This window comes from Halictus rubicundus, chromosome 8 (assembly GCF_050948215.1).
Source record: "Halictus rubicundus isolate RS-2024b chromosome 8, iyHalRubi1_principal, whole genome shotgun sequence".
Lineage (NCBI taxonomy): Eukaryota > Metazoa > Arthropoda > Insecta > Hymenoptera > Halictidae > Halictus > Halictus rubicundus.
Window position 1 is genome coordinate 17,868,858 of NC_135156.1, and position 25,056 is coordinate 17,893,913.

Genomic DNA, 25,056 nt, shown 5'->3' on the forward strand with positions numbered 1-25,056 from the left:
CCGAATAGTAATATTGCGATTAAATTACTTATTAAGAATGTTTCAAGTAGTAAACCTTACGAATGTTTATTCCTCGATTAATTCAACGTTCTTGTAATTTTCTCGAAATTGTTAAGAACTTTTATCGTACCAACAGGCAGTTGCAAAATGCTTGCAGAATACAATTTGGGTTCAAGAGAAATTTACGCAGTAGCATTTAGCGGGAAATTTAATTGAGACGAAATATCGTTCGATGTTATTACTATTTTCCGTATTGTCGTTATAATCAATTTCATTATGAAGAAGCTCAAACGATATTCTCTGCGAACATGATCCAAATAAATAAGTCTCCAAGTGATTTGGTATTGTATGTATGGAATCTATTTCAATATAAATTGTTGGAACGAAGATTCGTAATCTGCAATACCGAATGTCGATGCCGGAATGACGTTGTAACAAACACAACAGCCAAATCCTAAAACGATTGGTTAAAGAAAATTCGAGCAATTTTGTACATCGTTTTGAGAAAAGTTGTTTTGCGAAAAACGCTTTTAAAGTCAACATATGCATGCAGGTGTACGCATATGCTTCCGGTTTTATCTTTCGAGAACCGTTTTGTATCGAAAGCTTGGCCTTTTTTCGTTTCATTTTCACGATTTAAAATCAGCGATTTTGCCGAGGAAAAAATGGTCAAATTTTTGGGAAATTTATTGTATTCCAACCCCTTGATAATAAAATTTGTTGGTCGGCAATAAACGTTGATAAAGCCATCGTTGGCTGTAGGTTGGCTAGGCTGGCGCCACCTATTGAAAACAAAAATGGTGGCCAACAATATGCCCTATCCCTGCCCTGGTTTTATGGCACGCCAAATGTCTGCGTTCTCTAGGCTTCTTTCTACTATGTATTTCCCTTCGTCCGATACACCCAATTTCGATGTGAGCAAAGGGAATTGTTTTCTCGCAATCGACCCTATCTTACGTGCTAAATAAGTGGGGCTACTTCTAACCAAACCGAAGGTGATCCAAAACTATCGAATATTTCGCGAAAAATTATAACCGCACAAGCTCGATTCGCCGTGTCATTCACCTTATATAATGTAATTGGTTACGCACGATTCTATTTGGCGGTTACACGCCTCTAACATGTATCGCCCGTTACAGGAAACACGAAAAAACAATCTATCACCGTGGCAATGCAGAAAGGAGGAAAATCCTGTATGTTTTACTAATTCCGAACGCAAGATAGACGTTTTCATTTCGCCGACACGCTATGTACCAATTATGTAAAAAATTTCCTGTCGTCCGTGTCACACGCATTATCGGAGTCATTTAACATATTTAATGAAATGTCAAAATAATCACAGAATCGAATTAGGTTTGTATGCATATGTATATATATATATATATATATACATCTATGTATATATATATTGTAGACACAGTATTTGTTACCTTGACAACTGGCCCCTCACTGTTATTTTTTTTTCGAATGCCCTCTTTTGCTTTTATCGGTTGACCGAGCTTGTATTTTTCAGTAGATTTTACTTATGCATTAGAAATTATTTCATGCGATGTAGTTTAAGGAGTATGACAACGGTTGCATTCGACACTGATGACTCTTGCGAGCGACCATCCTATATAGCACTTTTTCTTATTGTCGTAGGTTGTGGAATTTTTTAGAGATTGGTAATGACAGATAGAGCACGCACAATGAGGTTGGAAGCAGAAATGGCTGCTCCTTTGCATCTGCAAAGATTGGAGCGCAGCCTTAATGTACAGCCCTTCTTGAGACAAATCAATGAGTTGTTCCAAGATCCAGCTAGGTAGCTCTTTTATCAATAATAAAATTGAACTCTGCGGATTTGAATGTAGAGGAATGCTTATCGTTTTCATGAATGTTTCCAGCGAGGACGAGAAGTCTGTATCGTCAGAGTCCTCTGAAGGATCAGACAATTACCTTGATAACGTGTTGATCCGCAAAGAAGGTGTGCAAACCGTACCAGTATTTTGAAATTAAGTATCTCGGTTTACGCAGAGGAACTAATGATCATTAATTTTACAGAGGAGAGAATTAATAAATTAAGGCTGTACAATATGTCAAGTGTGGGAGAGGAACGTAGGTGGTTGCAAGATATTCTTTTGAGCGATTCATCGGATAGTTCAGCATCAGGATCTGACACAGATAGTCCCATCACGGAAGAAGATTTTCAAGAAATGTTAAAGTTCCATATACTTAGAAAAAAGTATCAGGGTCGCTTTTATCAGAAACCAGAGGTAAAATTGAGTCTGTATATAACACCATTGAAATACATAGAACAGGCGATAATGTGAAACGTTTGTTTCCAGAATATACAGTACCAGTACTACAGTGCCGGCCTACTGTCGAACTATGACCGATTTTTGGAACACCAAAAGTTAATAGTCGGTAATAAAAAGAAAAAAGAAAAGAAGCCCGAGAAGAAGGTCATGAAAATCAAGAAGGAGAAGGTCCCCCGACACAGACCATCCAATGATTATCCTGTAGGCGTATAAATAAGATGTTTCAGTACCGTTCGCGGTTCAATTAATTAGTCGTGTTTGATTTTCAGGATGGGGAATATCCAGAGGACGAATGGGATCGTACGATGCCCAGAGAAGAAGAATTAGATGAAGCCGAGTTAGAAGCAATAATGCGCCACCAGCCACGACAACGCGGCAGAAAGAAGCATAATACCAAAAGCCCAGAGGTAATGGCGATGAGGAGGAGGAAGATCTGGGTGATGATGTCTAAGAAAGAATTGGGAAAAGTACAAAGAGCGAAAACCAATAATCATAAGGAAATGTTAATTAGTTGTAAGAAAGTAGCGCAACACTGCATGAAATACTGGCGACAAAAGGCTATGCAAGTAAGTATAAATACTTTTAGACTTTTAAGTCGGTGAGATTAGCACTAACATGATATTTACACTTTCCAGTCGCAGAAGAACATGAAGGAGACCATATGGAGAGCGAAGCGTCTCACGAGGGAGATGCAGTCGTATTGGAAACGTTACGATCGCGTCGAACGCGAGACCAGGAGACGATTAGAAAAGGAGGCCGAGGAACAAAGAAAAATGGACGTCGAGCTGATCGAGGCGAAACGACAGCAAAGGAAACTGAATTTTCTTATCACACAGACCGAACTGTATGCTCACTTCATGTCCCGTAAATTGGGGAAAGCCTCGCCGGAGGAACAGTTGAGAATTTTAAATCAATTGGACGAAGAGAAAAATCCGAGACTTGTTGGAATCGACGATTACGATAGGTAACATCTCTGTACAAAGTCGATTCTACCCTGGTATTATTTCGTTCATATTTTAGCGAAGTCATGAAACAGAAAGCAAAGAGGAATGCCACCGAAGCATTTGACAATGAAAAAGCTAGAGCGAAACAGTTTGATACCGCGGCAGCGTCCCAAGAATTACGACTCAGTGACACTCCTGAAACATTGGAGCACCCGCAGCCTGCGATTTTCAAGGGAAATCTGAAGGGTTATCAATTGAAAGGGATGAATTGGTTAGCGAATTTATATGATCAGGTCAGTTCATACGGTTTATTATATGTAACGAATTATTAATAAATTAAATGAACTTATGCTGAAATATATTTTTGGTACCTCCTCAGGGAATCAGCGGGATATTGGCGGACGAGATGGGATTGGGAAAAACTGTACAGTCCATAGCATTTTTATGCCATGTCGCTGAAAGATACTGTAAGTTATTTAGAGGGAGCATTTTTGTGTAAATCGTACCGGGAGCTTATTGACTTTTTGGCGTTTTCATATTGATTCGCAGCTGTGTGGGGACCGTTTTTGATTATATCTCCGGCCTCAACGTTGCACAATTGGCAGCAAGAAATGGCGCGATTCGTGCCAATGTTTAAAGTGGTACCGTATTGGGGCAATCCCCAGGAACGCAAGATACTGAGACAATTCTGGGACACTAAAGATTTGCATACGAAAGAGGCCTCGTTTCACGTAGTGATCACTAGCTATCAATTAGTCATAACCGATTACAAATACTTCAACAGAATAAAATGGCAGTACATGATCCTGGACGAAGCGCAGGCTATAAAAAGCACAAGTAGTATGAGATGGAAATTGTTGCTCGGGTTCAGTTGTCGCAATAGATTGTTGCTTAGCGGCACGCCGATTCAAAACAGCATGGCCGAGTTGTGGGCGTTGCTGCATTTCATAATGCCGACATTGTTCGATTCCCACGACGAGTTCAACGAATGGTTCTCGAAGGACATCGAGAGTCATGCTGAAAACAAAACCGGCATCGACGAGAAGCATTTGTCGCGGTTGCACATGATTTTGAAACCGTTCATGCTGCGGAGGATAAAGAAGGACGTGGAGAACGAGTTGTCCGACAAGATAGAAGTGATGGTGTATTGTCCCCTTACAACGAGACAAAAATTACTATACTCAGCATTGAAAAAGAAGATTAGGATAGAAGATTTGTTACACTACACGGTGGGCGGCGGCGACACCGCGACCAACGACAAAAATTTCACATCAAATCTTATGAATCTAGTCATGCAATTCCGAAAGGTAGGTCTCACCCTACAGTACATTTAATGATCGACGTGATCAACGCGAGCAGCATCCTATTTACCTCCTACAAATCTCTTTCAGGTTTGCAATCATCCAGAACTGTTCGAGCGCAGAGATGCTAGATCTCCATTCTTTATGCACACCGAATTCTTCGAAATGCCAGCATTATTGTATATAGAGGGGCTGCTGCATCTCTCGTTGCCATCCAAAGATCACTTGTTGTATAATAAGCTGTTTATATTTGCTACCGAACATTTGCATCGAACCCTTCACGATGGCAGCGAAAGTTCTCAAAATCCCTTCTCGTTTAGTCGATTCATTAATTTGTCCCCGATGGAAATGAACAAAGTGTTTATCATTGGTATTTTATTCAGGTATGCGACACATGTGTTTCCTATTGTACGGTACATTACACCGGATGTAAATTACATCTTGATCTCCGATTTACCGTGATCCTGTAGATTATGCCTCGCGACATTAACGGAGAGGAGGATGAAAATCGCGCGTTTCTGGGAAGACTGGAATGTCGACGAGAGGATAGAAGTACCTAGGAACCAGATGTTCCTCTTGCCAAGGAAGACCGACGCCTCGTCGCAAGCATTGCAGGATTTAATTTTCACTAGGAGGATCATCGAGGGAGATCCTGTATATACGCATAGTACACACGTGATTCATTCAATGCCTGAAACCGTTGCTCATCGAATCCTACGTAGCAGCAAGAAGTCTGCCAATCAATCCATGAAGGTTCATAGTTTTCTATCAATCCTTTTCGCTATAAAGATACGAGCGTGCCAGATGTACACGCGCGTTTCGTTTTCTTCCACAGAGAATACTTCCGTCTACCAAAGTAGAACTGGAAGAATCGAAGGTGACCTTGCTCCCGGAGCATCTTCACCTCCCAAGACCACCGATAATGAGACTTTGCCAACAGACTACCATTCCATCCTTTATCTGCGATACTTATCCTAAGGTTGGTCGACTATTATACAGCGATGGCGACTATATAGTTACACTGACGCATTGACCGATTGATTCCAGGTTCAAGCTAGTCCTCGGAAATTGTATGTTAGTAATAGTGGCGCAGCGTGCGCGTGGAGGCGGCACGAGGAATGCGGTGGGAAATTTGGTCAGCAGCTTCTGTGGCTCGGTTGCGAGCGAGCTCTCTCCCTCTCGCAAGGGGTCAACAGTTTTCGCATAATGCAGACAACGCCGACCTTCTCCGTTGAACCTCAAGGCGGACTATCCGCGTGCACGCCGATCAATGGCTGGTCGACCATCATAGTACCAGGCTAGTGCTCTCTTAAAGGAGTATATTTAAGGGATTCTGGTTTCTCATCTCCACAATTCAATAGAATTGCAACAGTGCGATAGAACAGTTGATCGATGGACTTGAGAGAATGCTCTGTTATCGCACGAATTAATATTTTTTTACCGTGTTAAAGACCGAAAATTATACAGGAACAGTACAGTTCATTGTTTCGTATTGTTACAGATAAGCAAACGTTGGTGACGGATGCCGGGAAACTTTCAGTATTGGACAGTCTTCTGCGACGTCTCAAGGAACAAGGTCACCGAGTTCTCATTTACTCGCAGATGACCAAGATGATAGACTTGCTAGAGGTATGCGAAATCGATTAACCAGGAACCAGCCGATCCCCCGACCGGTTTAAACAATCGTGTGCTTGTTGCAGGAGTATATGTATCACAGGAAACATACTTTCATGAGATTGGACGGTTCCTCGAAGATCTCCGATCGTCGAGATATGGTGGCAGATTTCCAGAAACGGTAATGCCTCTGTTGTTTGCGGTTCTAGACGAAAGTCTTGAAGGAATTTCACGGTGCGGTCTCGTCTACCACGAATCTGAACAATCTAATATATCGGCCGATCTAAACGAGCGCTGTCTATCCGTTTAATGAGAATAGATCGCTAATAACCCGAATAAATTTGATTCTCAACGTTGCTCGAAGTATGCACCGGCTTCGCCTCGGGACGCACGAGTATAGCGCTCCACAGCCTCTTAGCATGTCGTTCGTCGGCTCACTCGCGCATAAATAACACGCGAATTAATTGGGGAAGCGTCCCCGCCTCGTAGACAGCTGCGCTTTGGCTACCCTCCTCGAAAATGCGATTCTAATCGCGATAAAGTAATCTCAAAGGCAACCCTTATTCTTCCAATAATTCGTCGACAATATTAAACACGAGTTTCGTTGCATTTCTCCTCTAATTTTACTCCAAGCAAAAATGGTGCGACTGGGATAGGTTGATAATTAATCATTTAGGAAAGCAATTGGTACCGACATTTTTTGTTTTTCACATTCTGCACAAAGAGACGAAGAGAAGGCAATGTTCAAAAGCCCATCGAGCCCAGAAAGAAAGAAAGAACCGAACCGAGTAAAAACCATTGAAATGCTACGGGAATTAGGGTAGGGGGTGGTGGAGGGTGGCTAGCCAAATGGCGAAACTCGTGGCTCGGCTCGCAGTGGGTGTTGGAAATCCTCCAAGTGCGGCCACGGAGAATTTCGAATTAATTTCCATAGGAAACGCACACAGGGCTGTTCAATCTGCAGGTATTGTTTCATGTTTCAGGGCGGACATATTCGTCTTTTTGCTGAGCACACGAGCCGGGGGCCTGGGAATAAACCTCACCGCCGCAGACACGGTCAGTAATCTTATCCTGACTTTATCAACCGTACCTTGTACGTATTCGGCCAGGACTTCGCCAGCCAGGTTGTCAGGCTTGTCTGCTTCTGATATTCAGGGCAATCGTAATTCGTCGGTGGGGTGGGGGGCGACGTCGGGGAGCAAAAGGATAGCGTGTGGGGAGATCACGATCCTGTCTGGCCAGGAGACAACGTTTAATCACGGAAATGTCGTTCGACGTTCGGTCCCGGTGTCATCGATTTAACAAGTCTGGAACTTTGCCTGTAATCGAACCCTTATACATTCTTTCCGCCATTCGTGCCTAACATGTTTCTTTATGTCGACCCTTGGATTTCAGTCGCCCGGCTGCTGGCGACTCGTTCAACGCCAGAACCACCGGTGGACTCGAAACGATTCACTTGCTCTTTGGAAAATCATGGAACGAATCCATTCACTCGTACTCGTGTTATAAAAATGAGTTTATGCTATTTAAAATAGTAGAAAGATTAACAAAATTCACATTGACCTTATTGGGACCTTCAAAGAAAGAAGGAAATTTTAATATGGCTGCTGTTTCTTGCAATTGGTACAAATAATTTTTATTCTGCATGAAGATCCGCAGTCTAGTTATAATATTACGTCGGTACAAAAGTTCCTCGATTCCTTGTTGTATTTCTGTACTTAATTTTGTACTGACTTAACAGAAACGAATTAAAGTTTCTTTTTGGACCCCTGCGATTTTTATGGTCATTAAAGAGTCTTCAGACATATGTATAAATGAGCATCTTTACGACCATAAAAGGCGTCCGCTATCCAAGGGTTGAATAGGCTATCGATTGGCAAAGGGTTCGGCTATCGAAACCCGTTGGTAGCGGCGAGGGTGCGGGTGAACCAGGTGGAGGAATTAATGGCGGAATCGATATGCGATTTTTTGGCCAGGGTCGTTCGCCCTGCATTGCCGAAACTGCATTCTGTTGTGCACTAGACTGCACCGGGGGTGGGCTGCAGGTATGCGTCGCCGGATGCATTTGCATATGCCCTGGTTCGAATATCGAGTGGAACTCTCCCTATTTAGAACGTCACGCAATAGACTCCGAATTTGGGTCTTAGGTCGCACGGATCCGTGACGGCCGATATCGTTACAAAGACGCTGTCCAGTTACCTGAAAATAATTAGTCGATGATCTTGTTCGGCAGGTGATCTTTTACGACAGCGACTGGAACCCCACCGTGGATCAGCAGGCGATGGATCGCGCCCACAGGCTGGGTCAAACGAAACAGGTTACGGTGTATCGATTGATCTGCAAGGGCACCATCGAGGAGAGAATACTGCAACGTGCTCGGGAGAAGAGCGAGGTTCGCGGCGAACTAATAACACTGTCGTAATCAATGCACGATTCTCGCTTTCCTCCGTCAGTCTCGATTTTTCAGAAATTCAACTTTCAACGAAAGATTAAATTTTCAACTTCTTGTTCTATGAGATGTATCTCCCAAAGTGAAATTTCTGAAAAGCCGAAGGTAGAAGATTTCCTGTAAGAATCGCGCAGTGGTTATCCGAACGCGAAAGAATGTACTGCAATTATAGCGATTGCGCTAGCTAATATCGATCCCTTTCCAGATCCAACGCATGGTAATAAGCGGCGGAAATTTCAAGCCGGACACGCTGAAGCCGAAAGAGGTCGTATCTCTGCTGCTGGACGACGAGGAAATCGAAGCGAAATGTGAGAGATTTTCTGGAGCGTGTTTGGTCGGGATTCGGGATGATTTCGTGGGAACTAGGAAATGCGATGATTCGCCGATTTTTACGCCGTCTGAAAACAATAACCCGCCGCCGGTGGCCGTTGAAAGAAAGTTTGAAATGCAAATACGCCGGGTCTCGGAGTTTTGCTCGGCGAAGCGCGATTTCGGTTGCACTCTCGTACGCTGAAACGCGTTCGGTGAAAGAGCGGCGAGGAAACGGGGGCAGAAGGGGGTAGCAGCGCGTTGTCTGTCTTCTGTGTGTGTGTGTGTTGATGCAATTACATTATGCTCGTTAGGTTATGCTAATGCTCTAATAACGAATAATAATAAGAAGAGAAGCAACGAACGTCCCCGTGTACAAGCCCGCGTTCGTGTATTTCAGACAGCCAACGGAGCGAGGAAAGAAAGCAGCACTCGGAGGATGTTCGGCTCGAGTCGAGCCTACACCACAAGGAGAGGGACCGGAAACGGAAGTTAACCGCGCTTCCGGTCAAGGTGAGCCTGGCGCCCTTAAAGCCGCTATCGGTCCCGATTCTTTCCTTCTCTGTCTCCCTCTCTCCCTCGCTTTTCCCTCTTCCCTTCTCTGAACTACTCGTCGAGGCGCCTCACTCTTGTCCTCCTCTGCTTTGCTTTCGGACCTGATTTATACAGGTCAGTTCACGGTGCTCACCTTCCATCGACCAGAGAAAAAACAATCGTACATCAATATCCAAGGTGTCGTTTTAAAAAGGAAGCCTCGATCTTTAAATCTATGATTGTTTTCATGGAAAACAATTGTTCCAAGTTCTCGCATACGTAGAAAACGAACCACTGGGTACGAAACCACAGGCTTCTAGCTTTCAAACGAGTCCAAATTTATTGTCGTACGATCATTTTCTTTTTTCACGAAATCGCCACGATTTAAATATAGGCAATTTTCGAGAATCGAAATATACAGGGTGTCCCACATAAATGGGAACACCTAAATAGCTTTCGTATTTACAGTCCTATCAGAAAACTTCAGAGGACCAAGTGACACTATTGCAGGGGGGTAATATAATGGTGAAGAAAAAAATTGTTTATGTCGTGTTTTTTAATGAAATTTCAAGGTCACCGATGTTTTTTTAAATGGAATAGTATATTTTTTTTACGATAGCATTCTGATAGGAAGAAGTTTTCTGATAGGACTGTAAATACGAAAGATATTTAGGTGTTCCCATTTATGTAGGACACCCTGTATAAAATTTAGAGATATTTAAAGCGATTTAAGGGGGCCGGCAGACATTTGGCCTTGACTGTCACGTTATGTTACGCTATGCCTTTTTTCTAGACATTTTACGTCTTAAATAAGTAGGTAATCAATTAAAAATGCATACCACCGTGTTTGTACATGTCTTTGCTACGTCTGTATGGAGCGTTTTTTTCGATACGAACACTAAATCTCTCGAAATTAAGAGAATCTTTCAGCGGCAGCCATCTTGTGACGTCATACTTGCTTCAGAATTCGAATTTTCTGCCGAATATTACAAATTACTCCACGATGAGGTAGAAATTCGCAATTTGGGCTCCATACAGACGTAGATTGGACTTTTAGGAAACACAATTGACCACTTCTGAACTGCTGATTGCAATATTGACGCGGCAGTTTGTCTAGATTTTGACCCTTGCATACGTATATGGATTTCAAACCATGCCGGCCCCCTTAAGGAGATTTAAAGCGAGACCGGATAAGAGAGAATCTGCTGTGAAAGCGAGGAATTATTGGTTGCAGACCGACGCGAAGAAGCCTTGTCTATCAGACGCTAACGGCGACAGGCTCGGAGACACCGTGCAATCGAATTCGAACGACGGTAACCAGACGAGTGGCGGCCAGGCGCACTTCGTCAACAATAATCAACAGATGCTGGAAACGCCGGACGACTATAGCGTGCCCACCAGCCCGGCCAAGTCCGAGGTGCGTAGCTTGCTGTTTGATCATTGTAATTGATCCGGGGATCGAGTCATTCATCTATCGAATCTATGTTCAGGACGAGACGAGCAACGACGGCCTGGTCGTCGACGTGGACGGACCTGTCGGAGGTAGTTCCAGCGATTCCAGGCCATTGCGGGTCAGCCAGTTCGGAGAGCCGGTCAAGGTGAACCGTTTGGACCACCACGTCTCGTTCAGCAGCGGGTCCGGTGTCCGGATGAGGCCTACGATTCGGGGGACTAGTAAACGAGGCAGGCCCAGAGGTTCTCGCAGAGGAGGACCGGTCGGTGGCAAAGGCAGAGGACTTCTTCTGCTTCATCCACCGTCGAAGACCGTCGGGAATGATCCTCAGTCGCCGGCGTCCATGTCGCCCACCGGTGGCAACGCGACCAGCGACCAAATCCTTCAGCATGGTGAGTACCTGGACCCTAGGTCCTTGTAGAAGAAATGCTCTGACCAGGTTCGCTTTGTGCAGACGCATAAAATCGACTAATTGAATACCCTTTCAAAGGGAATAATGAAAACATCTGTTGCAAAATAACGGGAGCCACTTAGGAATGTTCAAAATTCTCTCAATCTTTCTACTGTTTTAATAATTGCTCGTGTGTTTGTCCTAAATCCGCAGTCTAGGAATAATTTCCTTCAAATTGGACCGGCCAATTCGAGCTCTCTCCCGAAGCTCGGACCAGTTTCACGTAACAAACGTAACATTTGGCGTAACAAATGTTTTTCAAGGGAATTTTTCCACGTGAACCATAGTTCTCCGAGTCACTCTTTTCCCGCAAGGACGTTCAGGCGTGTCCCCGCGCGGTAGAGGCTGTCGTGCGCGATCAAACCGCGCTCCATCGATGAATATTTCAATTCCGTTGTCACGACACTCGTCGAACAGATTCGATCTTGTCACGGCAGAGTCGGATAAATACGTAACAGTCTCGATTTCTATCGTCCCGTGGTATATCGGCGCCGACATAAATATTTAACAGGCTTTGCCGCCGTATCGCGGGCGGGATATCGGGGACCGATTAATCAGGCTTCGTCGGCCGGGGTCGAAAGAGAGGAATTCGTTTTTGCACGCAGCCTGCATCTGCTGGGGATTCGAAAATTCTCAATCGCGAAACGGTTCCACGGAAGTTAGGGTGGAGGGGGCTAAGGGAGGATTACTCGGAAATTTTCTCGGTGGGGGTAGGGGCTCGAGGTGAAAATGACTTTTCGTGACGCACCCTCGGAATCGATGCACCGCGTTAATCCCCGCTGACTCTTTCACAGAGCTCCGGGGGCCCCCCGTCCGACGTTCTGCCCCCATTGCAACGTGTGGCCCCGTTCTCAAGGGGATCCCCCAGCGCAAAGAGAAAGTACCCCTGGGTACGTGGATCCGGGTTTCGAAATTCCCTCGCGGGTACGCGCGAGAGCAAGTGCATCTGCGGGGAACAGTTGGCGACGCTCCTAAGGAGCCTAAGCGGCAAGGGTGCGCGACCGAGATCCACCCCCCTAAGTGACTCACTGTACCGAATAGCTCGCGGTCTTCGTACCCTGAACGAGTGCGCGTCTTCTGGGACGACGCGCACTCGTTACATTCTCTTTTTATGATCGATGGGAATTAATTAGGGAACGATGCTACCCCCGGCCATAGGCTCCGGTAAACCGATTAGGATAACGCAATTTTGTTTTTTTAACGATGGAAGCTTCCCTTTCATGTTCAAGTAGAATTGAGTTGAAAGTGAAGCGGGCAGAAGATAACAGTTTCATTGATCTGTTAGCTGCAGTGTACTGCTGTAATTGCTTCCCTCTGTATTCTATAATTTAATAACGTTGACTGGCACCCTTATGTGGCTGAGGGAATTATTTGTCCAGGTTCGAAAATGAATTTTTACGTTAGTATTAGGGGGACCCATGGGTAATCGATTATTTTGAAATCTAAAACAAACTTTGTAGCAAATTCAGGTGTTTATTTCTTCATTTATTATACAGGGTGGGGCATTTTAAACAGGTCACTTGAGTAACTCGCTTGTTTTCGAAGATAGGAGAAAATGCATTAGACCAAACTTACTTGGTATCGGGGGGCTCATAATCTGGTATCACCAATTTATCTGTAGGTGGAGGCGTCAAGGAGATATGAAGGTCAACTCTGTTTTTTTCTCTAAATGGAACAGTATATTTTTTTACTTACATTCTGATAGAGTGTTTCAAGGCGAATACAATGACCTACTATATGAAGGTCATTCAAGGTCACCCAAAGTCAACTTCAATAGAAAACTGACTATCTCAAAGCACACTTCGAATACTTGGATACTTCGATACTGCTGCGACAAGTGTTCAAAATGGCGACCTTGAAGACATAGTCTAAATAAACATCGCAAATTCTCTTCGTTGTCACCGTCGCATCAAATCCCGCATGAAAATGAAAAAGTGTGCAACGACGAATACGATCCTCGGAAGGTACGGACGCCGCTATTTTATTACAGGGTTGTAAAAAGAAATGATACTTTTTAAAATATTTTGAACGCAGGCTGCATTACCGGAAACTGTTTCCTCTTCGACGATCGGTGCAGAACTGAAGGCAAAACAAATTCTTTGCATATAATTGATTAGTTACGGGTATCCGTAATGGTTTCGATTCGTTCGACTCGTTCTTGCCCGTTGACGCGATCCTGCAGGGGTGTCGTTCTTGCACGGGCGTTCCAACGCGTTGCATAACGCATTGTGTCGCGCGCGTTAAATGGCGCGTACGTGTGACGAGGGTACGGGGGCACGAGGGGCGAAGGGGAGGGAATGTCGCATTAAAACGAGGAGAAGAAGGAGGACCGACGAAAGCGAGTAGGTGGCCCTCACGCAACGACACGTGGACCGGGAGTTTACGCGGGCAACGCGCGGCTCGCGCGTACGATCTTCGTGCTACATATACGGAAAGGAGAGAAAAGGGGGTCGTTCTTCTTCCCTACCCCCTTCTCTCCTCCCCTTTCTCTCCTTCTCTCAGTCTCTTTCTTTCTCTCTCTCTCTCTCTCTCTCTCTCTCTCTCTCTCTCTCTCTCTCTCTTTCTCTTCCTCTTTCTCCCGGTTGTCGTCGACTGGAAGGCGAGCGGACAATAGCAGGTGCGGAGCGAAGGCGACAGCTGCGATCGATGATGCTCTTCTTAGGTTTTTGGAACTCGCTCGCCCCCCCCCTACCCTCCCCCTTCCCCTTCTCCGGCTCCTGGCCACGCACTCACTATTCGGCTATCGCTTCCTTACTTGGTTCGCTAGGCGTTTTCTCCCTTGATCACTGATCGATCGCCTCATCATCTTCCGGATCGACCGTCCCGATTTTGCAAATCCCTCGGCGTTTTAACCCTTTGCTCTCGGATGTCCCCTCTAAGGGGACATTATGAGTTCAGAGTCGATGGTTCCGAGTGCAAAGGGTTAATAATAATTGCTATTATCGCGTAGTCTCTTCGGAACTCTTGGTTCGCTGCTTAATTGCTCGAGAATTTCTCGTCTTTCGGATCGACCGTCCCGATTTTGCAAATCCCCCGCCGTTTTAATAATAATTGCTATTATCGCGTAGTCTCCTCGGAACTCTTCGTTCGCTGCTTAATTGCTCGAGAATTTCTCGTCTTTCGGATCGACCGTCCCGATTTTGCAAATCCCTCGGCGTTTTAACCCTTTGCTCTCGGATGTCCCCTCTAAGGGGACATTATGAGTTCAGAATCGATGGTTCCGAATGCAAAAGGTCAATAATAATTGCTAATATCGCGTAGTCTCCTCGGAACTCTTGGTTCGCTGCTTAATTGCTCGAGAATTTCTCGTCTTTCGGATCGACCGTCCCGATTTTGCAAATCCCCCGCCGTTTTGATAATAATTGCTATTATCGCGTAGTCTCCTCGGAACTCTTGGTTCGCTGCTGAATTGCTCGAGAATTTCTCGTCTTCCGGATCGACGATATTTTGCGAACCACCGATTCAGACTTCGGGAATTCTACCGTCGAATTCTCTCGATCCGTGGAACCCTCGCCGGAACGTGTAGAAAGCATAATTTCCAGAGCTCGGAGCGTGCGCCTCCGTCTCTGCCCTCGCGCGTCTCCATCGGGAATTCATTAATTCGCGTTCGTTGCATCGAGAGGCGCAGGAGTCACGCTGCGCACGAACGGCGCGATGCATTTCGCAAACAGGAGCGGGACATGTGGCGGATACACTCGTGAAAGGCAGTATTATGACGCCTCTCTTCTCTCGCGTTCGCATTTCTCGAGCGACTCGGCGCACGCCGGATTCCCTTCTGCGCCGATCGAGACGAAGTTCAGAAACGTGATCGAGCACACCCGACGTATGCGCAGAAGACGATTGTTCTGTCGGATGTCGACCTTTCGGAATCCCGGAGACACCCCGCAGCCCGGCAATTAACCCTTTGCGCTCGAGCGGTGACTCTGAAGCACCGCCAGAAATTGTTGTGGCATTAATTCAGACGAATTAAAAAAAATATTACAAAATATTTGTTACATTACAAAATTTGTATCTAATAGATTACTAACAAATATTAGGTCATCCCATAAGTTCGTGTCGTTTACTCTTGTACCATTTAAATTCTCAAAATAAAATATTTAATCACTCTTTCATTCCGCAACCTCTTCTGACCTTTTTGCCAAAGACACCATACCGTCACTATAAAATTTCTGCGGTTTTTCATTAAAATATTTTTCAACGGTGAACAATATAAACATATTCACGGCACGAATGTATGGGACGACCTAATATTATACGTGGAAATCGGATCAGTTTCGTATGAATAAAATGAAAATATTGTAAGACGGAAGAAAAATTTAGTTTTAGATTGAAACTAGCGCCGAGTGCAAAGGGTTAACACGTTGAACGCCGCGGAGGTGACCGGAAACCGCCGCTATAAAATTTCGAGGAGTAGATCCTCGCGTAACATGGTGTCCATCTTAATTTAATTAAATTTGATCCCGAGCGTAATAACGCCGAGTTTCCGACCCGTGTTATGTTTACACTTGGCGTCCGAGGCCTCTCGGGATATAGCCCGCGGTAGTGGGGATAATTTCGCGACGTTTATCATCCAAGTCTTGGCGACATATATAGAGAAATCACTGTAGATTGTAGTTTAAGGAATGAAAGCATTAACTGCCGAGTTGTCAAATAAGGGATCGAGAGCTGGGATCGCGAATATCGGCATAATTCCCGCTCCCGTGGGAGGTATGGGTTCGAGGGGGTTGGTTTCCGTGCCGTGCCTCATCGTACCGCACCGTGTCACCCCCGCGACATTTTCGTGTCGCGAAACGGAAAGTAATTTCATGCGGTTCGAGTGCTGCCAGACGACGTTCGCCGATTCTTTTCTCCGGAATCGCGAGATTGGATCGCCCTTTCCCCTCGTAAATCGCGAAGCGGAGACCCGGACCATTATGCCATTTCTGCTCGCGGAACAATTTTCCGGCAAGTCACGTCGGACCTCGCCAACGATCCCGCAGTTTCCAAATCGTGACCGAAACCTCGAAAATGAATTTTTCTACTCCGGTAAATATTATTTTGGACTCTCGAATAGCGTGCCTACGGAAAATTTGAGATGCGTAGGTTTTATTTGGAAATACTGTGGACCGTTGCGAATAAGTTATAAACGGGCTGCGGATGTTTATGCGAATAGACCTGCTTCGGGGGTGGTTTTACCGAGAATAGAAACAGAGATTTTGTTTACTCCGTTGACACGTTCGCCGTCGCCGTTCGCGACCGAAGTATAATAGTCTCCGTCGACGGACCGTTTACGTCTAACGCGACGTGGTCCCTTAACCCTTTTAGCGTCGACCGGTCCCGTACCGTTGCTCTGCACTAAAAGGGTTAATTCCGGGGCGAGCACGGTCACCTCGGGACACCTAACTAGGCTTTGAAACTCTGGAACAATCCTCCTTTGCCGCGCGAAACGAAGTAGACTTCCTCTTCGACGAATCGGGTCGTTAATCACTAGATTGCGGATCTTTATGCATTTATGGAAATTTTCAGAAAATTTTATAATACGTAATTCGAGAGAATTTGGTGCGATTTTGATTAGTTTTGGACCTACAAGAGCTATTCGTATTAAAAATAGGATTTTATTTCATTCTACTTTTTTAAAATTCGTCTACAAAAATTGGAAACTGCGTGAACATCCGCAGTCTAATGATCACCTTGCTATACTTGATTTTTAGTATTGCTTTATGAGGTTTATTCATGTTTTTGCATCTGTTTCTACCAATTTTATCTCGACGCGGCCCCGCTGTCGATAACCAGATGTCGACTCAATCGATGGCTAATTGAATCGTTTAATATTGAAAACTGCCCCCCCCCCTCCCCGCGTTTGTCTTCGAATTAACTCGAATTAGTTCCAGCACTCGTCCTTTCATCCAACCATTTTTGCGAACAAGCATACTTTTCCGGTGTCCTCTCGAGATCGACCGAATTAATCGGGACAGCCAAATTTAGGGCTGCCATCAGTAAAATCGCTAATTAAGAACGGAGGGCGTTAAAACCCGGACGATTCTGTCTGGAACGTGGATCCTTGGCTACCCCGCTGAAACCATAATTATAGGTGGCGCAAAGAGTTTATTTCATATTTAACACTAGGTTCACGGAGCACTAAAAATGACTATTTCACATTACTTTACAAAAATAACATGATCGTATCTATGAAAATTTGTGGCCATCTTTTCAATAATATACAGGGTAATCCGTTTTTAAACGGCCAAACGTCAACCAGCTATAGAGGACCCCAAATGAAACAACTTTCACCCCTAACACTTTTTTTCATGATGTGCCATCGAACGGAATAGGTGAAAATCAGAAGGGGCTATGTCAGGTGAATACGGCGGGTGGGGTAGAACTTCCCATTGAAGCGTTTCCAGGTAGGTTTTCACTGGTTTTGCAACACGAGGCCGAGCGTTGTCAAGTAGCAAAATCACTTCGTCGTGTCTCTGCTCGTATAGCGGCCGTTTTTCTTTTAAGGCTCGACTTAAACGCATCGATTGAAGTCGATAGCGCTCCCCCGTGATAGTCTCATTCGGTTTAAGCAGCTCATAATAAATTACACCCTGCTGATCCCACCAAATACAGAGAAGAAGCTTCGAACCATGGATATTTGGTTTTGCAGACTATGTTGATGCATGGCCGGGCTTACCCCACGATTTTCTACGCTTTGGATTATCGTAGTGTATCCACTTTTCATCGCCAGTCACGATGCGGTGCAAAAAACATTTTCTTTTCTGCCGTTGAAGCACTATAGTTCACACGTGAGAAAACGCCGTTCGACGTCTCTCGGCTTCAATTCATACGGTACCCAATGTTCTTGCTTCTGGATCATTCCTAAAACTTTTAAACGTTCTGAAACAGTTGACTCATCTACTTGTAATGTTTTTCCAAGTTCTGCTAGCGTCTGGCATCGGTCTTGATCGAGTAATTCCTCCAACTTTTCGTCTTCAAATTTTTTCGGTGCGCCAGAACGTTCTTTATCCTCAAGTTCAAAATCATTATTTTTGAAGCGTCGAAACCAGTCTCTGCATGTCGTATCCGACAAAGCATTGTCACCATAAGTCTCAACAAGAATTCTATGTGCTTCAGCTGCAGATTTCTTTTGAATAAAGTAGTGCGATAAAATTCCCCGCAAATACACTTTATTTGGCACAAAAGTAGACATTTTCAGAACTAAGAAAAAATTGCTTCGTTTACACTAAAGTGAACTACCATACACTGAAATATAAGGTTAGATACACTACTACCTTGCATGTGTGTTACCATTCGAAATTCCACGAACGGGGTACTGCTACTGCCATTTTTTGAAGAAACAGCGAGAACTTATTCAAGGTCCTGATATATTAAAAAATATAAGTTGTGCTAAAGACCGGTCGTTCGACCGGTCGCGGTAGGAATACGTATACGTGAAGTGTCGGTAGGAATAGTGTTAAGCCGACTGAGTCTTTCTCTGATGGCACCTCGTCCGTCGCGGGAAGACGCGGGGACTCGGAGGTGAAACCGGGCAGGGACCCGGTTCGAAAATATTTTCGCAGATGGTGGGTCGTTCGCGGGTTCCCGCGGGAATCGGCCGGGAATCACGCGTGGGCGAGATCCTCTCCGGGAGATAGAGACGCTCGCGCGACGGGTCCGCACAAAGGGACGAGGGTCCGCAGAAAGTTTCGAGGTACATAGCTGGAAGGGGCGAATGGAACGCGAGGATCCGCGGAATGCCGACCGTCCGGCTGGCAATATCCTTGCCCCGTCCTATCTTCCCGCATTATCCTGCCGTATCTCAGCCGAGGGAGCAGGGCCGCCGAACTCTCTTCGAGCCCGTCCTTCGCCCCCCAGCGTCTCGTCCTTCGACGTGTTCCACGACGCTCTACCGCCGCCGCCTGAGAAAATTATTGCCATTCTAAAGCGGGGACAATGAAATAGTTTTCGAACCCGGGTCCCTCTCTCGGCCGCCGACAAATCCTTCCCCCGCCTTCCTCGCCGATGCGAACAACGAATCGCCTTGATTTGTCGCCGTAATAACCGGAGACGGAAGATCGAGGGCCTGCTCGCATCCTTCGGACACCTAACGCTTTATTGGCCGATTTGCGGTGCTTAATCAATCTTTGAACCGTGGCATTAAGGATTCTTACCGGCTCCGAGCGTTACCATTTATCGCTAATCCCTTGTTCCGAGCGTTGTCTCTTCCGTTTCCGGTTTCGTTCGCGCACGTGGAATCGACTTTCCGGCCGATACCTCGAAGTCCTTGGTTCGTTCGAACAGCGCCTAAATCCTCTAGACCGAGGAAAGTAACTTTTATATTATATTAGGGGAACCCGTAAGTAATCTCCATCATTATCAAGGACAGTTTGCCAGCTTACCTGCAAATTTTCAATCCCCCTCTTATAGAAGTCCAGGGTTCGTCAAGCAAAATATGACTCGAGGTGTCTCCTTGCATCTTCCACGGAATGTTTTATTTTTTAAATAATGCTCCAGAGATCTGAAAGATGAGCAGTTTAAAAGTGGTCACTTGTGTTCCCTAAAAGTCCAATCTACGTCTGTATGGAGCCCAAATTGCGAATTTCTAGCTCACGGTGGAGTAATTTGTAATATTCGGCAGAAAACTCGGTTTCTGAAGCAAGTGTGACGTCACAAGATGGCTGTCGCAGAGAGATTCTGTTAACACTAGATTTACGGAGCAGTGAAAGTGGCCAGTTTGGATTATTTTTTAAGAATACCAAGAATATATTCAGCCAGATTTTTAGCAGGCTTTTACTATAATATATGTTCCAAGGAATAAATGTGTTAAATACATTTCCTATAAATGCATTTTTACAATCACAATAATTGTAAATTAAAGAACATAAAACCCGCCATTTTGACGGGTCCCGTAAATCTAGTGTTAATTTCGAGAGATTTAGTGTTCTTACTTATTTGAGACGTAAAATGTGTAGAAAAAAAAGGTACAGCCTAACATAGCGTGACTGTCAAGGTCAAATGCCTGCCGGGGCCCCCTTAATATTTTTATCTTTTTCTTTCGTACTTCATTGTGTTTTACAATACGGTCTTTCAAACTATGCGTCGGGATGATTGCTTGAAACAGTTAATCAATCACCGCGATGCTAATTCATTTTAACCCTTTGCACTCGAGTGGTGAGTTTGAAGCGCCACTAAAAATTGTTGTGGCATTATTTCGAAGAAATTACAAAAAAATATTACCCAATATTCGTTGCATTACAAAATTTGTATTTGACAGATCACTAAACATTTAAATATTATACGTGGAAATCGGATCGGTCTCGTATGAATAAAATGAAAATATTCTAAGACGGAAGAAAAATTTAGTTTTGGAATTAAAACGGCGCCGAGTGCAAAGGGTTAATCGTCCTTCGGAGATGCACAAGTGCTTGCCGGGGATTCTCGTTAGGGGCTACGCGCAGGGATGATGGGGGACGGTGAGAGGAATCGTTATCGAAACAAATGAGCCGTCCACTGCACAAATCGATTGACTCCACTTTTTGAACAATCTTAAATTTAAGTGTCAAAGCACTTGGTATAATCATAACTCTTTATATTTATAATAACTTTCCTGAATAATAAAGATTAACACCATTACACGACAAAATTTTTTTGGCCATTGAATAATATATAATTTATTTCAGAGGCCATTTTGATCAACTCCGTACTCTAATGTAAATCTATTGCAATAATGCAACTCAAATGCACTAGCAAGCGCTGAATGATAACGGTACGTTTTTTAGTGCCTTCTTATCAGAATTAAAGTGAAATAAATTAGTCAGTGACAATCTAATTGCCGCAGGATCAAGTACTTGTAAAGTCAAATTAATTATTATCAAGAATAAAGTTTAATTGGGTATGTTTTAACTTCTACTGTATACTTTTCAACATCACTCCCAGATCGTATTTGGGATTAAATTATTGTAAACAATTATTTCAATTTGCCGGTGGTTTTAAAGAAATAAATATTATACCGTTATAATCAAGATGAGAGTGAGACTAATAACAATGTGGATGTGGAAAACAGTGAATCATCTGATGGTTCTTCAATACGATTCATCAACAGAAAGTCTGGCTCAAGAAAACGTTTATAGTTTTCTTCGGATTCTTCTGATTGAAATAGTAAAAATATTGCAACGAACACATTGATTGGGCGGAAAAGAAGTTGTAATCCTGATAATTGGGCCGGAAATTTACAAAAGCATAAAAAAAAAACAAAAGGTTTGGCATACAGGAACAGAGGAGTTTAGGTTAGTTTAGTTAATTTAGTTTAGGACTTTTATCGGCTACGTATTTGGGATATATGAGCCGTTCATTGCACAAATCGATTAACTCCACCGGTCACATAAAAATTGTAACATTACCAACGACTATTTCTTGTCTGTTCTTTCTTATTAATTTTATATACCGTTAGATAAAAGCTACATCTGTATTTATGCATTCTACAATATTTATTTGAATTTATATTATAAACGGAATTTTAAAAAACAATCTACATTATTTCATCGCATTTCTCAACTTTTTGTTTTATGGAGTTAATCGATTTGTGTAATGAACGGCTCAAATGTTGGTTGGTCCTGTTCAGCAAAAGAGAGAGAGAGGGGGGAGGGGCAGAAAGAAAGAGAGAATGAGCGGGTTAACGATCTCCGAAATCGCTGATCGCGGTCTCGGCGTTCCAGCAACCCTTCCACCGTACAAGTGGGGTCCGTAGTTCACCGGGTGGTTGGCGACGGTGCCGAAGACGAAGACGAAGACGAAGACGAAGGCAGAGGTAGAGACCCAGAGGCAGCGGCGTGGCGTTCGGTTCCTTATCTGTAATTGCTCCCCAGTCTCCGACTAGTCTCGAGAAATGTCGGCGAACGGGACAACGACGAGCAATCTCGCGGAGGGTCCTTTTTATTCCCCCGCAGTCTCTCATCCGCGCCTCGGGAATCTCCGGCGGCGGAATCCTCCTCGGACGAGCGTCCTCTTTCCTCTCGACGGTCGCGGGTCCTCTCCTTCCGTGTCCCCCTTATAAATCTGCCGGGGCCGGGGATCGCGCGTAGAATTTCGAAAGCGCATAACGACGTGCTCCCCAGAGGAGCGAAGCTTTTCCCACCCTCTGTTCCGCGAGTGGGGCGCCGCTCCCGAGAGGTTCCTTCGCGAGACCGTGGCTGAAGAGTGGCTCCTGAAAGGTTCGAGAACGTGCCAAGGAATGTCGACGACTCGGAACGACGAGCCACCAGAGGGGGAGTGAAAGAAAGAAAGAAAGAGAGAGGGAGAGAGGAAAAGAAAAGAAACTGAACGAGAGAGGAAGGAAGGAAGGAAGGAAGCGTGGAACGAGAAAAGTGTCTGGTTAGAAGGAGACGGGTAACCTCCTCTCGTACATCCTTGCTCGGCTACTGACCTTCGACCCTGTCACTCCCTCTCCACCCCCTCCGTCCGCGATTTTTCTCCCTCGCTATCTCATTAAATTCTTCTTCCCCCCTCCCCCTCTCGCTCGTCCTCCAGGTTCGGCCGGCTCCTGCGCTTACGATCAGTCGAATAGATGCCGTGGCACGATCCTCGGGAGTTTGTCTTGCTCGTTCCCCGCCGCGTCGCGGTGTACCGGTGAATAACCGATTAACTGGTCAGACCACTCCACGTGAAACGGAGGGTCCTCCACCGTACCCTGCATCTGCCATTATAATCGTGAAAAGCTGCCTGCCCGGAGCACGTACTTACTTACGGGCCCGCGGGCCCGGTTTCCCGCGAAGTTTTTGTTACTCGAGGTGGTGCCGGGAGGGCCCCTTCCAATCGCGTTACTCGAGTCACCCGGTTTCGTGACATCAGAATATCGGGATTGGGCAACTTCGTTCCTGCCATGATTTCATATATTCGTAACGGTACCGAAGCGTTGAAACGCTTTCGGTAATCTGGTCTCTCTAATTGCTCGCCGATTGTCGGGCCCGACGATCGGCGAGCAATTAGAGTGGCTGAATCGATACTCTCCTTGCGAGGTGAATAAACGAAACTCGTGTTACGCTGCAGGAGGTCAAGGATCGTCCGGTCCAGCGGAGGGCGACGGGCCCAGCACGGTGGGTCCGTTGGGCCCGGTCGGGACCTTGGGTTCTGTTTCTGGCAGAGGAGGGCCGCCGACCATTCGCCGAGGACCCGGCCGACCTCGGCTCAGACCCACCGGCCCAGGACACCAAGGATACCGTACCCCGGGTCATCATCACGGCAGAAAGGTCCAACGGCCGCTCCCGGTGCCGCTCAGGTCCCAGCAGACGATCGCCACCGTGAACCAGCAAAAGTCACCGGGTCAGCGTTCCTCGGGGTCCGGGCCCTCGATGCCCGCCGCGACGATCAACGCCGGCTCCTCGTTCCCTTCGTCGGCCAACGAGTCCAGACCGTTCGGGTTCTACACGCAACAGCAGCCGCCGCGAGGCTCCTCCTAGCTTCCGGAGGAGGAATTCCTCCGGGTGATTCTCGAGGGAGACTCTTGAACCTGGTCGCGACGCAGGATGATCGTTCGGGACTTGTCGTTCTACTCTCCGAGTCTTGAATAGCACGCCGATCATCAGCCGTACCCGAAGACCCTCTTCCTTGGACAGTTCTCGCGGAGGAACGACCTTCAGGGTTCTCACGAAGAGGAGACCACCAACCCCCGGGCGGAAACCTCTTCGCGGATTCTGTGTTCGTTGATGATGGCATCGATGACACCGAGGTCCCCAGCCGGAATCCTGACGAGGATCTCTTGTCCCAGAGTATTTTCGAGCGGGTGTCGTCGAGCAGAGGACGGCGAATTGATGATTTTAATCGCTTCAAACGATTTCGGGAACGCGTCAGACACTGTAAACTATTGTATAAAGAGCGGATCTTGTCGATATTTATGGCCCGGTCCCGAGGGATTCCAATCGTTTAGGCAATCTGTACAGAGACGAAAGTGAAATGAATTGTCGCCGCCTCGTTAGGTACTTAAATCGCTGCTCGAGCAGAAAAAAAAAAAGGATTCCGGCGGAGGATCGCGAGAATTGTGACGTCGAGAACTATGCGGAAAGCGTCGAACACCGTCGAGAACGGCTTTTAGTTGGAATTCACCGGTGAAATCTTTAGTCCGAACGACGTACCGACGACGACGACGGGTGATCTACGATCGAGCGACGATGAGACAACTTTGACGATGTAGAGTTTTATCGTTCACTTTCTTCTTCTTCATGTTTCTCTCTCTCTCTCTCTCTCTCTCTCTCTCTATCTCTTGTTCTCTCTCTGTCTGTCTGTCTGTTTCTACCGCACGCTCGACGTATCGCGACACGTCAACGATCCGTAGCATTGTTTCGCAGCCAGGCTCGATTAGACCATATTTTTTATGTGAGTTATGAAGAAAACGTCAAGCCGACTCGATTTGTAAGAGAATGGTATTTATATTAGCAATAAACGATTCGAATGTCCACCGAGAAACTGTGATTCTTCATTGATCGACCCTGACCCCGTTCCTTCTTCTAGATTGTATAATTAGTAGAGAGAGAGAGAGAGGAGCCACTTGTTAATAAGGAAGTCTTTCAAAGTGCTAAAAATGACGACGGTCTCCTATAATTTGTCCACAGTAATAAACACCTATTAATCTGAACAGCATTTAAAAAATATTCTAAATCCTCCATTGTTTTTACGGCTTCGTATTTCGCCGCGCTTATTTTTGTCATAAATGCATAAAATCCTTCAGGTTTAATTACGATAATTAGTCCC

General features: G+C 45.4%; 1 protein-coding gene across 3 annotated transcripts; it reads left to right on the forward strand.

The window, feature by feature from the left end:
- Nucleotides 1-801: 801 nt before the first annotated feature.
- Nucleotides 802-24,765, forward strand: Ino80 (chromatin-remodeling ATPase INO80). Of its 3 annotated transcripts, none has more exons than XM_076791691.1 (24): nucleotides 802-995; nucleotides 1,140-1,353; nucleotides 1,642-1,801; nucleotides 1,884-1,963; nucleotides 2,041-2,252; nucleotides 2,325-2,498; nucleotides 2,567-2,863; nucleotides 2,933-3,261; nucleotides 3,318-3,534; nucleotides 3,621-3,708; nucleotides 3,791-4,548; nucleotides 4,633-4,925; nucleotides 5,013-5,295; nucleotides 5,378-5,521; nucleotides 5,590-5,839; nucleotides 6,044-6,171; nucleotides 6,243-6,337; nucleotides 7,140-7,212; nucleotides 8,390-8,548; nucleotides 8,811-8,913; nucleotides 9,315-9,427; nucleotides 10,683-10,865; nucleotides 10,939-11,293; nucleotides 23,359-24,765. In XM_076791691.1, exons 3-24 carry the CDS (start codon nucleotides 1,668-1,670, stop codon nucleotides 23,766-23,768), a joined length of 4,878 nt encoding a protein of 1,625 aa, XP_076647806.1. In that variant the 5' UTR covers nucleotides 802-995; nucleotides 1,140-1,353; nucleotides 1,642-1,667; the 3' UTR covers nucleotides 23,769-24,765. The 3 variants fall into 3 exon arrangements, with proteins under 3 accessions (XP_076647806.1, XP_076647808.1, XP_076647809.1); XM_076791693.1 differs by having other exon boundaries at nucleotides 1,140-1,193; XM_076791694.1 differs by lacking the exon at nucleotides 1,140-1,353.
- Nucleotides 24,766-25,056: the final 291 nt, after the last annotated feature.

Coding starts and splice junctions, on each gene's coding strand:
- Ino80 (XM_076791691.1), top strand. CDS start 1,668: ATGACAGATAGAGCACGCACAATGAGGTTGGAAGCAGAAATGGCTGCT. Junction 3,262..3,317: donor GGAATCGACGATTACGATAG/GTAACATCTCTG, acceptor TTCATATTTTAG/CGAAGTCATGAAACAGAAAG. Junction 5,840..6,043: donor GTCGACCATCATAGTACCAG/GCTAGTGCTCTC, acceptor GTATTGTTACAG/ATAAGCAAACGTTGGTGACG.